This window comes from Falco biarmicus, chromosome 13, assembly GCF_023638135.1.
Source record: "Falco biarmicus isolate bFalBia1 chromosome 13, bFalBia1.pri, whole genome shotgun sequence".
Classification (NCBI taxonomy): Eukaryota; Metazoa; Chordata; class Aves; order Falconiformes; family Falconidae; genus Falco; species Falco biarmicus.
In genome coordinates this window covers 3,025,726-3,043,206 of record NC_079300.1, presented here as the reverse complement: position 1 = coordinate 3,043,206, position 17,481 = coordinate 3,025,726, and the positions used below count along the sequence as shown (strand labels likewise).

General features: G+C 42.8%; 2 protein-coding genes across 2 annotated transcripts; one reads left to right on the top strand and one right to left on the bottom strand.

The window, feature by feature from the left end:
• Window positions 1-923: 923 nt before the first annotated feature.
• Window positions 924-6,245, bottom strand: B3GALNT1 (beta-1,3-N-acetylgalactosaminyltransferase 1 (globoside blood group)). Its single transcript, XM_056358277.1, has 2 exons — window positions 6,034-6,245; window positions 924-2,806 (listed from the first exon to the last, which is right to left on the bottom strand). Exon 2 carries the CDS (start codon window positions 2,476-2,478, stop codon window positions 1,516-1,518), a length of 963 nt encoding a protein of 320 aa, XP_056214252.1. The 5' UTR covers window positions 2,479-2,806; window positions 6,034-6,245; the 3' UTR covers window positions 924-1,515.
• Window positions 6,246-7,433: 1,188 nt separating this feature from the next.
• On the top strand, window positions 7,434-16,167 carry ARL14 (ADP ribosylation factor like GTPase 14). The gene is made up of 2 exons (XM_056359156.1): window positions 7,434-7,797; window positions 10,422-16,167. Exon 2 carries the CDS (start codon window positions 10,513-10,515, stop codon window positions 11,086-11,088), a length of 576 nt encoding a protein of 191 aa, XP_056215131.1. The 5' UTR covers window positions 7,434-7,797; window positions 10,422-10,512; the 3' UTR covers window positions 11,089-16,167.
• The last annotated feature ends 1,314 nt before the right edge of the window (window positions 16,168-17,481 follow it).

Here is a 17,481-nt window from a genome sequence, read left to right as displayed (position 1 = left end):
TCTTACTTTTTTGATTCAAAAATTTGAAGAAAGAAAACTATTTTAGAAACAGATATAAAGTCATTGTATAAATGTTTTAATCTTCCCTGTGTGGTTCCAAAGCTCTGGGGATGCATCAGTACACACACACGTCTGCTTTTACAGATGCGGGTTTTGATTATCCCGATATACTAGAGATGTCTAGTCATTAAACTGCACATGAGCTCGCCTGCATCTAGCCCTCCAGAGTCTGCACACATTGTCAAAGCCACCAAAGCCGTTCTATTTTATATGTATATAAATATAGCTAGAAATACACACACACAGTGCATCACATTTTTGGAACTTCCCATCAGCTCCTGCAGACCCCACAAAATCCACAGGCTTGTAACATTCTCAGAGCAACTACGGAGGCAATACGTGTAAATAAGAAGGTGCAACACGCCCAGAAGGATTACTGAGGTGATGCATTGAAAGGCTGCCGTGGTTTAACCCCAGCTGGCAACCAAGCACTGCCGCTCACTCCCTCCTCAGCCCGAGGGATGGAGGGAAGAGTTGGAAAGGAATGTAAAACTCAGGGGTTGAGGTAAGAACAATTTAGGAGGTAAAGCAAAAGCTGCGCACGCAAGCAAAGCAAGGAATTCATTCACCACCTCCCATGGGCAGGCAGGCGTTCAGCCATCCCCAGGAAAGCCAGGCTCCGTCACGCGTAACCGTTACTCGGGAAGACAAACACCGTAATGCTGGATGTCCCGTGCCTCTTCCTCCTTCTCCCCCAGCTGTACGTGCTGAGCGTGACGCCATAGGGTCTGGGGTACCCTGGGGTCAGGGGGGTCAGCTGTCCCGGCCGGGTCCCCCCAGCTCCCGGGTCCCCCAGCCCTCTCACTGGCAGGGCCCCAGAAACTGAAAGGTCCTTGACTCAGTATAAACATCACCCAGCAACAACCAGAAACATCAGCACGCTGTCAACACCGCTGTCACACCAAACCCAAACCACAGCGCTGCACCAGCTATAGAGAAGGAAATTAACTCTCTCCCAGCTGAAACCAGGACAAAGAAGGTTGTTCTAAGTTCCATGCTAGGCAGAGAACAAATACTTGGGAGTGGCAAAGGATTATGCAGTTGCAAAAAAAGAGATTAAAAAAAAAATCAAAGTAGGAATTTGGGAAGCACCATCAAAGCCAGTTTCTTGGCATAAACATTGTTCCACAGTGACATTTTATACATTCCAAAAGATTCATGTAGAAATCCCGTGGTTACAGCACACCACATGGAGAAGCACCACAGGAAGACGGGAAGAGTATTCCGCAGTATCCTGCACGTGTGGGAGACAGACATGGAAAAGTGCTTTCTGAATTCCTAATATTTTTATTTAAGAATATTAAAATGTCCCAAAGGAACGCTGCCATTGCAGCTTTGCCCCGGCAGCACAGCCCTCCTTCAGCTAAAGTCATCTCTTTAGCTCTGGTTTTGTGCTGCCCTGTACTTCTAACAGTTTTACACCGAATAGTTTTAAGTTCATACATGATCACAGAATCAAAGGCAAGTAACTGAAGTGTTTGATGACAAATCCTGCCAAAACTGGACTATTTCACTTGGTGTAAGGCCATGCACCACAATCAGATCTCTATACTTACAAATATGAAAATTAATTTTATAAAGAAAGAATTGTTGTTTACCTCCTGGAATAGTGATGTTCACTTTAAGTATATTTAAACAAATTCCAACATAAACATCCTCTAATCGAATAGGTTTGACATGACTCATCATTTCATAAATCCTCAGAGCCAGTTTTCCATGCAATATATAACCCAACCCACTGCAATACGAAGGATATACACCGAATATCCATTCAGGTTGTGAGATGTACATTTTTTTGTGAAAGCCCCTGTAGGCAAAGTTATCTGTAAGAGGATAACCAGTAAAAACACTTTCTGAGGAATTCAGCTTCAGAAGAAATTCTACCAGGTTAGCAGTGTTGATGAAGACATCGGCATCGGTCTTCATGAGGAATCTAGCATTTGAACAGCACTCACTGACCCACCGAAACGCCATGATCGTTTTCAAGGTGAGATTGTCGTAAGTGTCCATAAAATCCTGGCAAATTATGTCACCACAGAGGATGCTTTCATCTTCTACCGACAGTGCTGCAGGATTGTCTTCTCTTTGAGTATCCTGTCCTAGTAAGAACAGGGTCAGAATTCGATGTCCCCACCAGAGGTTCTGAGATGCCCATGTTATCCGGATGGCCTGCCTTGACTCCACATCCTTAGGACTTGAAGACACCAAGATGACTAGAAGTGGATTTACATCTTTGCATTTCAAGCGCTCCCGCAGTGTGAAAAGGTACTGTTGCTTGTAAATCGGTTCATATTCATAGAAATACGTAAGGTTTGTATGCTCAATCACAGTGTTGGAAAAATAAGCTAGGTACCACATTGTAAGGACAGGAAATACAAGGAGAAACAAAAAAATCCATTTTAACAGTCTTATATACATGATACTAACTGGAACTGGGCAGCAACTAATTTGCAGAAGCAGTCAGTGACTTCAAAACCTGTACCACAAGTCCTGAAGTGTGTTTCTTGCTAAAAAAAAGAAATGAAACAGTAGTGTTCAGAATGCTGTTATTCAAATACGGCATTTTTCTTGTCTTGCCTGAAGTGTCAGTTGAAAGCACACTGTAATATAATGGAAGGCGAATCCGAGACTGTGGTCCAGCGTTACCTATACACCAGAAATCACTGTTGTATCCCAGAAATGAGTATGAGCAGAACACTGAGCTGCTACTGAGGATGGTATGGATTGAAACCTCATAGCTTTCACCCTGGAAATGTGCCTTACATAAACCTGATCACAAAAGAGCACACGTCAAGCACTGTGATCACAGAGATCTCAGCACGTTGTCAACTCAATTAAATCTCGGGGAAGGAATACCATGTGCAAAATCTAATGGCTACAAAGGGCTCAGCAAATTGATGTTCAGAAGCTTCCAGAATTTGTATAGAAAGGAAGTCCTACTAGTTTTTATAAGCTGGGTCAAATCAGCCAAGCAAGCAGGTAAAAAGAGAAGCACAAGTATTTCATCCCTCATTTAAGGGTTCAGCAGCTGCTTGTTCTGAATTGACTGAGTAGGTGACGGGGGGAGGCAGAGAAAATCAGCTTCCTTACGAACAGTGTCAGAGCTGCAGTCACGCGAACACAAACCTGTCTTGACAGACAGACTGAGCTCTGACACTGCCCAAAGAAGTGGCTGCTCCCACAACACGCAACATTATACAGCAATCAATTATTATCTAATATGTGCTTATTAAATCAAGTGATTTAAGAAGGGGGCTTTGCAACCAACTTTGTCATAGCAGCTTTACAGTTGATGTAATGGGAGCAGCAGGGAATCCACTCCAGTAGACGAGCTTCAAATCTTAAAGGAGTTTTGTGAATTCTTCTGATATTTTCCATTTAAGCAAACAAGACACTACCAAATCCTCCTGCTACGTCCACCTATTTAAGTTTTAAAGAAGGGATCCTATCTGCCTTATTTTCATTAAAAAGCCTACCCCCATCTGCCAGTGCATGAAAACACAACAGATTCGCTCAGCTCCATCAGGCACGCCACACAAACCAAAAATGGCAATCAGCACAAGAGATGAAGACAAACTAAAGCATTTTTCGATTAAAGCCACACATCTTGCTCTGGAGTCCGATCTACATGTGCAAGTACTTACACAGCCACATAGAGTCCATGCTCAAGACATCGCTGCAGTGGCAGGACTAGATATTCCAATCAATACAACTTTTTAATATAAATTTAAATATAAAATCTCAGTCCCATACCCTCCATTTAGCAGTCCTTACCTTTACTGTATTTCTTTAAAACTACATACACTGTGAACATATATTAGACAAGCCAAAATAACTACAATGTCTTACTGTGGGAGTTCCAAATGATTTCCAATGTTTGCAGTAATAATATTTACCCTACACTGTGAAGTATCCACAAAGACACAGTAAGGATGGTGGAAGGTTCAATTCCACAGCACAGTTAATTACTATTTACCTTATCTTCAAAAAGATCACTGCAGGGCTTGTAAATGTTTTATATTAAAAAAAACAGATCCAAACCCCAACACAGCACACTAGAATTCAGGTGAATTTGATTTGCCGGAGCCCACCTGCCTTGTATTTCTGGGTATAATTTGACTTTATATTAATGACCATTTAAAGGAAGCATTTGGAGCGCAATTCACCAGCAATGCATAGCACATCACTTAAACTGTATTAAAGCAATTTTATACAAATAGCTGTTTAAATAGAAGAATCTCAGACAGATTCCTTTCAAAGCTGCATTACTTCAAAAATACCGAGGGGCTAACAGGAGTCAATCCTTCATTAAAGGTACCTCACATAACTGCAAATGAACAAGCTGAGGTTTGGTAAGAACTTCCCAAAATGACCAGTGTCCTAGCTTATAAAAACACAGAACCCCAGAAGCTTTATGCTGGTTCACTTCTTTTTCTCCAAAGGGATTAAACACATGCAAGTAAAATCACGATTCTGTGACTAAAACAGAATAGAAGTTTGGAGTGCAAAGGAAACTATCATCGGGACTATTCAAACTGCATTTACAAAAGTCAATTATAACTGTAAACAAGTTTAGATTTGCCAATCTCATATTTACTTTCCGGCTTTATAGAAGAAACTGGAAGAAACTAACCTAAATCATGTATCAGTGCTTACGTATTTCATTTTATATAAATAACATTTCTCAAAGTTTGATGATCAATTTAAAGTAAAAGCATATAAAACTTTGATCAGTTCTTGACTACCTAATGGAACAAAAATCTGATTGTAAGTACTTTGATTATTTATGGACACAAAAGCCTGATTATGTGATACTGTGAACAACAGATTTGGAGGCCAGTGCCTGATCTGCTAGGTAATGAAAAAATAAATCATTAATTCAGGTCCTTTGTCCACACTATGCAATACACAATCTTAAATCCTTATGACAAGGCTGCACCACAGGGCATCCAGGACATGCACTGCAAAATGCTGGTTTGCTGTACGACTCCTGAGGAGCTAGGAAGTCCAGACCCTGCCGGTCTCTTCCCTGAGGTCCCACTGCTCCAGCGGCACACTAAACTGTTTGGCAGATGTCATAAGTTCGCCAAGACACAGCCTTTATAATGGTCACAGGGTAGAAACGACACTCCCCAAAACATGAGACATTTCCGCAGCGCCGACCATTCAAAATACAGGCAGTCATCCTCCAACATTGAGCGCAAACACATGCAGAAAAGGGCAAACCAGGGCTGACACCCTAGCCACAGCCCTTGGCACGAAAACCTCCATTCTATTTCAAACGCCTAAAACAAAGTAACGATGTTGAAGAGGTGAGGTCTGCAAGTTTTGCTGGCACCTCTGCTTGGAAGTAGTGCAGTTGCAGACCTTCCAGGACAGGTTCTCCACCACTTCCAGGCTCTCCTTGGGGGCAGTTTTTGCTTCCAGTTGCAGCAGGGCAGCACCAGCTCAAGAACTGCTCCTTTCAGGGGAACACTTTCATTTGCTTCCAAGCTCACAGCGACCGATTTGGAGATTATGCTGGCAGATAAAATCGGTTGACTTTAAAACAAATGTAAGAAAACCTGTACTGTGTATGTGCTGTAGTGAGTTCCGATACATTTCCCTCACTCCGCTACAGCCAGGCAGCGCTGAGGGCTGGCATTCCTCACAGGGAAAGGGTGGCAAATTCCCACATGCGTTAAAGTCTAATAATTACCATAACCGATGGATATCCCTGTGTAAAGTTTTAAAAAAGTCCATATTTATAATGTTAGATGTACATAAAAATATTTATTTATTTATTTATTTATTTACTTATTAGCTACTAGCAGAAATAATCTGGAAGCATTGCATTGTTCCTGGCTTCTTGTTTTCTTCATAGGGCTTAGGACCAACAAAAACTAGAGGAATTTCTGCGAGATCCTGGTGTACGACGATCTAATGTAACAGTATCTTAGAAATTATTTGAAATAGCCTTTAACGCTGACTTACTCTCACTTCAAATCGCCCAAGCAACCGTCATTCTCCGTTCTAGGCAACTTGCCGCCGCGCACACGCGGTCCCGGCCCACAAGGCAGAACGGGCTCTGCGGGAAACCTGCCGCGCTCTGCGGGAACCGCACAGACACTCGAAGCGATGTAACGGTTCCTGTGCCGAAAAGGGAACGCGGGGCGGGAGCGGGGCGGGGGCGGGAGCGGGAGCGGGGCGGGAGCGGGGCGGGAGCGGGGCGGGAGCGGGGCGCCCCCGCCGCCTCAGCCGCCCCCGCCGCCTCAGCCGCCCTCTCGCGCCAAATGGCGGCGCCCCCGCGCGCCCTTCCGGCCTCGCGCGCGCCGCCGTGAGGAGCCGCGACGTCCCCCCGGCCCCGCTGGCACCGGCACCGCCGCTGGCACCTGCCGCCCGCCGGGCACGGCGTCGCGCCTCCCGCTCGCAGCGGCCGCGGCCCCTCAGGGCCAGGGCGGCGGGTCCTGCTCGCACCGGCTGCCCGCGCCGAGGGAACCGGGAAACACCCGCCTCCGCCAGCCCGCCGGGGCCGCGGCAAATGGCGTTCCGCGGGGGCTGCCTGGGGCTGCGGGGCTGGGGGCTGCGGGGCTGGGGGCTCGGGGCTGGCCGCTGGGGGCTCGGGGCTGGCCGCTGGGGGCTCGGGGCCGCTGGGGGCTCGGGGCTGGCCGCTGGGGGCTCGGGGCTGGGGGCTCGGGGCTGGCCGCTGGCCGCGCTCCTGGGGCCCCGGCGCCAGCACCAGGGCCTGGCTGGTGTCACACTGAGCCCGGGGGCTGCAGGGCAGGAGGCAGCCGTTTGCAAACCGCACTTGCTCTCATCCTTCTGCCGCTAGAACCGATCATAGAAGCATCGAATCGCATAGGTTGGAAAAGACTTTTGAGATCATCGAGTCCAACCGTTAACCCCGCACTGAACCACATCACCGCATCTATGCGTTTTTTAAACACCTCCAGGGATGGTGACTCCCCCCCCCCCCCCCCCCCCCCCCCCGGCAGCTTGTTCCAGTGCTTGGCCACGCTTCAGTGAAGGAATTTTTCCCAATACCCAAGCTAAAACTCCCCTGGCACAGCTTGAGGCCGTTTCCTCTTATCCTGTCACTTGTTATCCGGGATCAGAGACCAACCCCACCTTGTTACAGCCTCCTTCCAGGCAGCTGCAGAGAGCAATCAGGTGTCGTCCTGCCCCCCCGTCCCGTCCGTGCCCCCCCCCCCCGTCCCTTTTCTCCAGGCTGAATACCCTCAGTCCATGGTGAGGATTCACCCCCAAGCCTCCCTGAATTATTACTTTAATTACATGTTGTCACATTGCAAAAGCATGCAGCCATGGTGGAATATCTTGCTTGGACAACTCAGGAACTTAGATCATTTATGAAACGTTTATTGTGCAAAGTTTGAGTTCAGATTAATTGGTGGTAAATCAGCTGTCCTGGTTTTGTTCTATTACTCTGCATTTTTTTAAACCGAACATGCAGGCAAACCCTACACAAGCAAGATAGCCTCACCCTGGCTAGGCAAACACACCTCTGGACAAATCAAAGGTACACTTCTCATTCTGTCAAATGGTCACCTTTCAGTGCCATGTAGATTCAGGACCTGCAAGCAGAAGGCTGTGTGTGTCACGCTGTGTCTGGTGCACCTGATTACGGCTCTGGTTTGACCTCATGCTGGTGTATAAACTCCAGAGCAATGTGGGAAATCATACTGGAAGCGGCTCTGCATCACCAAATTCTGCTCTGAACCAAACTCACGTTTGACTCAGGTAAGGTTAAAAACTGCAAAACCATGGAGTCTTCAGAAGCTAGCTGTTCTGTCCTGGAAATAAATTTAATTAGCTTGTAAAAAATCAGAGATTGGTTAATCACTTCTTTAAGGTGATAGTCTGATGTAATGAAATAACAGTTGAGACCATAAATATCAGATACAGTTGGAGCAAACATAGAGAGCAGAGAACTGTGAGTAATCTTTAAATCAGAGCACCACCCAGGGACGTCGACCATCCATCCATGCTGTCACAGGTCACACAGAAGGGAGGTTTTGCCCTTGATGGAGATAACCATATTTCAAGGAAATGGCATGCTATTTTGCAGGGAATTATGATTCATTCAACTGTGTTAACAATGTGTTTTGCATAGTTTCTTGTCTCCCCATCTTTTGATTCATTCATATACATTATTTATAAGGAAATGCAAACACTTTCTTCCCTGGTCTAATACATCATGACCCACTCCTGAAAAAAAATCCTACATGTAATCTATACATGTTATTAAGTTTGAAAAATGTACAACTGTGAGTATGTCACTGTCATCTTTTGTTGCCCCCAATTAGTTCCGGTATAACCCTTTTAGCTTCAAGAGAAACCAGATTATAACTTGTCTGTCAAGGCTGCGGTTTATTTTACGCAACATTTGTAATACCTGAGCCACCAATATCATAATTATCAAAATGATTACCCTATCAGTCAGCAGCTTATTTGGCCAGAAGACCTTTACATCTGTTTTGCTGATTATGTACTTTCTGAAGCAAAGACACATGGTAATAAGTAATACTAGTGCATCTGGGTATAAGGGCAAATAAGTATTGCAATACCCAGCGTACATTCAACCAGCCCAGCGTAGGTCTACTAACTGCCAAAAAATGGAGACTTGAATTAAATAATACTAGACTAAATTTTCTATCCTCTTTCCCCACACACACACTATTTAGAATGCTGGCAAAAAAAAGGTCTTTTAATTGAGACTCAGTTACTCCACCCTTCTCGTTCCTTTCCTCAAGGAAATCTTCATCGTAGATCCATGGGCAACAACTGAGCGTAACAAAGCTACCTGAAATTATTAATTTCAGGTAGCAGAATCTTAGTAATGACCAGATCGTAAGATCGATATTTAGTCTCCACCATGCAAAGTGTGGTTAATCTTCTTCATATAAACATAAATCATCGAGTTTACAACTCTTGACAGTGTAATCCAAGCAGACAGCTTCATGCATGAGCAGGCAAGAGGAGTAACTGTGGGAGTCGGAGGCAGCCAGTTTACATGTGTTTACATGTGCCCATGTAGACTCACACATGAACCTCATGAAGTTCAACAAGGCCAAGTGTAAGGTCCTGGATGTGAGTCGGGACAATCCCAAGCCCAAATACAGGCTGGGAAAAGAATGGATTGAGAGCAGCCCCGAGGAGAAGGACTTGGGGGCGTTGGTTTATGAGAAGCTCAACATGACCCAGCAACGTGCGCTTGCAGCCCAGAAAGCCAGCCGCACCTGGGCTGCATCCCCAGCGGCGTGGCCAGCAGTCGAGGGAGGGGATTGTCCCCCTCTGCTCCGCTCTGGTGAGACCCCCTGCAGCCCTGCGTCCAGCTCTGTGCCCCCAGCATAAGGAGGACACGGAGCTGCTGGGGCGAGCCCAGAGGAGCCCAGGAAGATGCTCGGAGGGCTGGAGCCCCTCTGCTGTGCGGGCAGGCTGAGGGTTGGGGTTGTCCAGCCTGGAGAAGGGAAGGCTCTGGGGACACCTTAGAGCAGCTTCCAGTGCCTGAAGGGGCTGACAAGAAAGCTGGAGGGGGGCTTTTTACAACGCCATGTAGTGATGGGACAAGGGGGAATGGTTTTAAACTGGAAGAGGAGACATTTAGATTAGATACCAGGAAGAAATTCTTCACTGTGGGGGTGGTAAGGCGCTGGCACATGTTGCCCCATCCCTGGCAGGGCTCAAGGCTGGGATCAATAGAGCTTTGAGCAGCCTGGGCTAGTGGGAGGTGTCCCTGCCCATGGCTGGGGGTTGAAACTAGATGATCTTTAAGGTCCCTTCCAACCCAAACCGTTCTGTGATTCTATGATTAAACCATTTGAGATGTATTTGTTGCTGGGACATGAGATGCACCAATGAATCAGGTACTGTGTCATTTTGTGGCTTGCTGAGTATGGGCAAACCTTAAGATTCCCCCTCCTCACTGCCTGTGTTTATATTTAATTTCTTTTCCAAAATGGATGCAGATGCAGTCATAAAGGCATATTTATCTCTGGGCACACACTGAAACAGAGCAGACAGCTCGCAGTTCCCTAGACCTTGGGATCTGGGAGTATAGCTAGACTGCTGGGGGTTCAGTTTGCACAATTTACATTGTAAAGAGTTCTTAAATGGTCCTGTAAGTGTGGTTCACTGTTCAAACATGTTCAAAGACTGTAACCTTTGTGCTTGTGACCAATTGGTATGTTACTCATAGCTGTTCCACCCACAGGCTTGGCAATGTACAGTGCACCATCATAAATACTCTTTGCATATTATCAAGTTGGTAAAAGCCAGCAAGCATTTGTACAGAGCTTTTACTTACTTTCCGTATCGCAAGGCTGCTTCTTCCTCTTCCTTACATTTTGTGCTTCGTCTCACAGAGGCAGACAGACACATTGCTGACAAAAATCAACTTCACAGAAGACAGGGAATTTCACCTTTAAGGGCTTGCTAGAGAACCCCGCGGCACAAATGGGCCTCCAGAACACCAAGCACTCCAAAGTCAAGCAAGCTAATATACTGATGTTAGGACTTGATTCTGCAGGAAAATCTACACTGTTGTACAAGTTCAAGTATAATGATGTTTTTCTAACGATTCCAACAATTGGCTTTAATGTTGATATGATTGAAACCGAGAGAAATTTTACATTGACATTTTGGGATGTTGGAGGACAACAGAAAATGAGACAGGTCTGGTGCAATTTCCTGGAAAACACAGATGGACTTCTGTACGTTGTGGACAGCTCTGATAAGCAACGTCTGGAAGAATCAAAGAAAGAATTTGAACTCATTTTAAAGAATGAATTTATGAAAAGCATACCAGTTGTCATGCTAGCAAACAAGCAGGATCTGCCTGGAGCTTTGAACGCTGAGGAAATAACCAGGAAATTCAACATGAAGAAGTACTGCAGTGACAGAAATTGGTATGTACAACCCTGTTGTGCCATCACAGGAGAAGGTTTATCAGAAGCTCTCCAAAGGCTAACCATGTTTTCAAAACACTACAGCAGATCAAAGGAGACTTTTACAATCTCTAAGGAAGTTTAAACTCTTCAAGAATTTCTATCATCGCATTCTCATGAACATTAATGAATACATTTTGTTGGACTAAATCTGAAAATACTGGATTCTAGAGAACTCTTATCAGTAAATATCTATAAAGAACCTTGACAATAATTGATGATACTGTTACACCTGCACATGCTTCTGAGATGCCACTCTGCAGTGTTTCATTGGTGACGGTATACTTGGGGTTATTCTGCTCAGAAATGTGGCTGTTGGATGATCAAAGAGGTGAAGTTGAGCTTCCGAATTTTAGCAGGTGGAAACAAAATAGGTGAGCAGTGCTTCAAATGTTTAAATCGAGTCATTTTGTCAAGATATAAAATAGTGAAGTCGTTCATTCAGCAAGAAAAGCGAGGGATAAAATGTTTTTTTTGTAATAAATGCTCCATGGATGTATTTCTCATGTAAAAATATAGTCAGTTTAGAGCTTAAACTCTTAGTTATATACAGGAGATCCTATGAATCTGAAATACCTGTTGGATGTTATTGCATTCTGGAACCAGTTACTCCAAACAGATTTTAACAAACAGGATCTTCACTTCATCAAGTCACTGACAAAACAAAGATCTGGTGCTGTTTGTAAGGTGTAGGTCTGATGTCCCTTCATTACAGACTTCCAGGTACCGATCTCTTTGCTTCTGTGCTGTTGGATTGCTACCCGTAGCCAAGAGCAGGATGGTGGAAGCCAGCACAGGATTGGTCCAGCAAAGCGCTCATCCCCGTTGTCTGTGTGGGGAATAAAGTGGGGAGGAATGGGGATGTTGGCTCCTTGTCAATTTTATAGATCATGATGGATCCTGTCCTGCCTGTACTGAATCCAACTGAAATTTTGTTACTCATAAATTTAGGTTTAATTAAATTTGAGATAAAACTGGCACCAAATTGCTGATCCTCTTACTATAGTTTGTAGAAAAAAATTCCAAATGAAATTTCTGTTTAGATTTCCTGATCGATGGAGTGAATTAGTATTCCAATTCATTCATAAGGTCCATTAAGCATCGAAGGATTCATAATTACAAGACTAATTGAACTGTATCAACCATGAGAACACTTTAAACACTAAGGCTGAAATGTTAACAGGGCCTGCTCTTTTAAAAGCAAGAGTAAAGAGACCATCTAATTATTGGTTATACAGTCCCAGAAAATCCAGCCCAATTATTTCTGCCTCCTTGGGCAGTGTCTGCAGTCATAGCATGCTCCGGTGGTTAGGATGCTTGCTTAGATAGTCATTTTTTTTTTTTTTCCCTACATCTACCACAATCTTTGACCATGGGCAAGTCATTTGATCACTCTGTGCCTCAACAGTCCCTTGACAAAATTTCCCCCCCAGTTATGTGCTCTGAAAAAAGTTGTAGCAAAGGTCAGCTTGTGAGCTTTTCTCTTGAGACAAAACGATTATGCCAAGTAATAATATAAGAAATTTACATTTAGTTCTTACTAATAAACAGGCAGGAATTTCAAGTTGTAGAAAGGTGAAGCAGCAAGAAAAACACCCAGACATACCCTGTTGTCTCATGCATATATAATTCAAAGACAAAAACATCATCAGGTGAATTTGCTGAAATAGTAAACAAAGGAAGGTTTCTCAACAGCAGTTGTCACTCATACTGACAGTAATTACTACAGGCTAAATCCTGAGTCATGTTGAGAAAGTATTTAGACTTGTATTGCCTGGTCTGATGATTTGGGCTCAATATAAAATAACATCCTCTGTCCCCAAAAAGATTCTTAAAAGTCAGCCACAATGGGAACATTAGTTTTCTAAACCTGGCGATTCAATGTTAAAAATGTACTATTTCAGATCAATATATTTATAAACATTTGCATGTGTATGTTACACATTGAATTCTCCCACTAGTTTAATCGTGTCTGTTATAATAAACCTGAATATAGTTTGCTGGCCTCGGGACTTCCATAGGGAGAAATACTCCTTGAGAGATTTAATGAGAGTGCACGAGGGTCTCTAATTAGACAAGAAGCAAGTTCTGAAGGGAGAAATAAAGTTGTGTAATAGACTAGCTCACATAGCTAAAACAGAGAATAAGCTTTCAGGCACAGAATCCCTTCTCCAGGTTATCAAATTAGATTAAATGATGCTCACATTGACTTGAAGAGAATCTTTTACATTATGCTTCAAAGGAAATAAATAAACTTTATTCCATTCACTTTGCAGAATATCAAGTATTTAAAACTCAGTTTTTCTAAGAGCTTGGTTTTCTAAAGAAGTGAAGCCGTGCCCATTTTATCTGCCCCTGGAGATCCCTACCTTACTGAATAATTTTTAAGCTTTAAAACTAATATCAAGTTGGACAAAGGTGCAGGTTCTCAAAATAATTATATGCCTGAAAGTTTAATTAAAAAAATCAGTGAGATAGAGGAGTGACCATACTGGTGCCCCGAGTGAAAGCAAGGCTGATAAAGTACAAAAGACTAATCCCCTAGGAGACAAATGTTCCGTTTTAGCCTCAAGAGAGCCTAAGCGGGAACATAAATCCACAGAGCTCAGACTTAATTAGTTCCCCTGCTCCTGGAGCTAGTTGGTCTTTCTCTATACTGCATGAGTAAGTGGTGTACTTGGGGGCTTGTTTAGGATGAGGAGATAGAGGACATAGAACCCACTGCTTAAAATTTCCTTTCTACACATGGAGTAAAGAATCTCCCTGACGACTCAGCATGTTTTGGGAAGGATCTCTGAAAAAGCATAGGCCAGGAAAGTGCAGAGGAATTGGAACTTCTGGCTCAGTTCTGCAAGACTGCCGAGCCCCACGGCACTGTTTGCTCCCTGTTGGAAGCCTGGAAACTGTTTGATATCTGATCCCATCACGTGTTACATGGTGAAATCAATAGCAAGGAAGTTACAAAGGCATTTTACAGCTTCATCCTGCTATGGAGAGTTTTATAACTTTTGATTGCTTGGCTGAACAATATAATGAGCAGAATTGTCTTTACGTTTCAGAGCACAACAAAGTAGAATTCGACCTGAGCTAAAAATACAATCCATAGTATCGTAAGCATAAGTTATTCCTGGATAAGTCTTGTTTTATTATTTAGAATTTATATAGGTTACTCACTAAAAACAATTTTAGGATTTTTGAAGGTTTGGAGTGCTTTGAGAAGGTAAGAAATCAGCATATGAGGAGTACTGCCCCACTTGGCAGTGGAACCAAAGCCTGTAAGCTGAAAAGCTGGCATGGAATGAAAGGCCTTAAAGGGTTTGGGACACCCCTCAGCTGTTTATATTGCTTCAGGTTTTGGAACTTTTTTTATTAGGTCTCCTAATAAATCACACCTTGTTCACCCTGGCGTTTCTTGCATTTTTTATTGATGCATACTGGCAGTCTTGTGCAACTGCAATCAAGTGGTAGAAGCATTACAACTATATTGTAGCTGAAGTGGACAAGTCCCCCAGTGTCTGCTAGTATTTCTTGCACAAAGTTTGCTGCACCTGTTTCTTTCTGCTGACAGAACAGTCATCCATGAAGAAATAAACAGTACGTATCTGAGATTGTGAAACACAAAGGATCTGTGAAACCAAGACATGCTATATCCTGTGCCCTCACAAGAAGATAATCCACTTCAGACACGTTTGAATGTGACATTTTAAAAGTTGACAAATCCAGGGTAAGGGGAACTGTCGTTTTGACCATTCATTAATAAGATTACTGTTGTATAAAATCATGAGTTTTGAAATAGCTGTCATGGAGCTCATTTAACATAGTTCCAGTGGGCTGAAATGCCATTTTAAGGGAAGGTGCAGAGCAGCATAAGAAACCATTGCAAATTTGGATAGTAACACTCCCTCCTCCTTAGTTGTTAGAAGACAACTCCCCCAATAATGAAATACTCTGCAGAATCAAAGGGAAGCATAATGTGTAAGGAATGAGGGACAAGGCTTTTTCAGTACCAGGTAATGTAGAGCTGAGCGACTCACTCAAAATGTCTCTGTTGCCATCTCCCCCTCATTTCTGGCAAGTTACCTGCAACAAAGGAAGGACTTTCACCTTTCAAACAAGTTTTAAGTCTACTGTAAAGGAAGACAATACTTTGAAGCACTGTATGTATACTTAACTGCTTAAAGCAGGCTTTCTTTCCAAAGTAAATGACCCATGCTGAGTTCTGTGCTGCTACAATTAGACTTCCTCCACTTATAATTAGCTCAAGTATTCCTATCCAGCACAAGCATGAAGATTCTGGACATATATTGCACCAGATCAGGCAGGCTAGGTTATATGAGCCTCTAATTTAGGATGTAAACTCTTGAGGGTGGAGGCCTTACTTACAAAGCACACACCATACTGCAGGTACAATTTGCAAATCTAAATTAATCAAACAGCAACACAACATGTCCAAACACAACTTATTTGGAACACATGTAATTTTATCAAATTGTGCATTAGCATATGTTCCAGTTTCTACAATATTCTGTTCTTTAGCTGTGGTAAGTGTCCTTGTACCACTCCCACCCATCCATGATGTTTTTGCAGTGTAACTGTGTCACATCTAGTGTGAAGCTGGGTGCCATCCAGAGTCACCTCCCCTTACCCTCTGTCACCTCTGTGTTCCCCTCCCCAGCTACGTATTTACACTTGCAGGTCTGCACAGCAGAGCCTTCTCACTTCCCTTGTCCTTCACCAGCTATCTAAATGGTGATGCCAGTATTCATGGTCTTTTTATTAGATAGTCATCGAGTGTTTTTACGCTTGCTCTCATGCTGCTCCTTGTACTTGGAATTACCTAAACACATTTACAAAACCATTTTGTTGTTTTCTTTCAGATCCTTCCTTAATGCACTCCTTTCCCACGATGTATGCAAAAAATCTGACAATAGCTCTTAGGGTTTTATGACAAGGCCGCAGCCCATATCTTTTGATGAATATTTTTTTATTATTTCCTTGTTCTCTCCATATTTATTCATCTGGTCCCTTTAAACCTTAGAATGTGTGTTCTTTGGTGCAAAGATCATCTTTTTGTTCTGTGTTTTATATGCTGCCTGATTGATGAGAAGAGTTTCTAGACCTTATATTACTGCTATTAGCCTGAATCTCATGGAACATCTGCTAAAATAAGTAATTTTGTGAGTTTAAATAAACCATCTAGGTCTGAAGCCATGTGTATCCTTTCTTTTTAGCAAATATAGCTGGGAACTGCAGCAACAATTTCGCTGATCCAAACAAAGGCTGAACTCCTTTACAGTTGTGCTTGGCTGTTAAAGGATAACTGTGCCTTAACCGTTTTCAGTTACTTTATCTAAAGCGTACACATTAATCACTAAAGAAGGCTAGTCTCTTAACCTTTTCTTAGCTGATTCATAATTCTGAAATGTTCTGGTTTAGTTTAGGACCATTGCAGATTCATGTGAAAATCCCTCATATCATTTGGATGCAAAACAAAATGTAAAAACGTTCTGTAAACAGCTTAACAACTCTGATGAATGAATGTCAGTCTCCTTGGCTAGGTCTCACACCCAGGTCTCCACTGCTGGGTGCTCCCATTGCGTGTATTCACAACACTGCGCAATGGCCTTTGCCTCCATTCACGTGTTTTTTCCTTTGTTGAGGATCTACAATATAAGGTTTGATATATCTTAAATGTATATAGTTACTTGCAATATAATGCTTAGGTACTCATCTGTTATTTACACATGTTGCAGACCAACATGAGTGCATCCAAATCCAGCTTGAATTACTCTGTTTTATCTAGAAAGGTAAAACAAAATAAGAAATAGTATGCTACAGGAGAAGTATATAAGGAGTTAAATAGGAGGGGAAGTGAGAGAAGATAAGCTAAAGAAATACAATGGAAAAGGATAGAGAAAAGAAAAATAGGTTAGAAAGGTTCTCAGGGCAAACATAGTACTAGGTGTATGCAGATATACAAAGCAATAGAAAGCAAAAAAAAAAAAAATCATCATTAGCCGTTATCTCCTGAGTGGTTTTTGCATTCCCCTCTTGTGATAATAATGTGTTAAGAAGCCTTCTCTTATTTTCAATTAAACATGCAATGTAGACAGTAATTCCTACTTGTGCCCACATATGTAACTTCACATGTATTATCTCTGAACATACATTACATACTAAAGGCAACTATTTTATAGATCTTAGGCACATCAGGCCCCAAAGATAATGTAATCTTTAGAGAAAATATTATGCCAATAACTGGCTCCTTATAGTAACCCTAAACAATATTAATCCTGAATATGAATACATAACAGATCTTCTTAAAAACAAATGTGGAAATTAAATAGAGCAGTTTCAAACAGCTCTTCCTTTTAACCCGCATAAGAAGACATTCATATTTCTTTGTTATCACCTGCTTACTAAGGGCTATACATTGAGCTTTTTTTTTTTTTTTTTTTTTAAGATTACAATTTTCCAA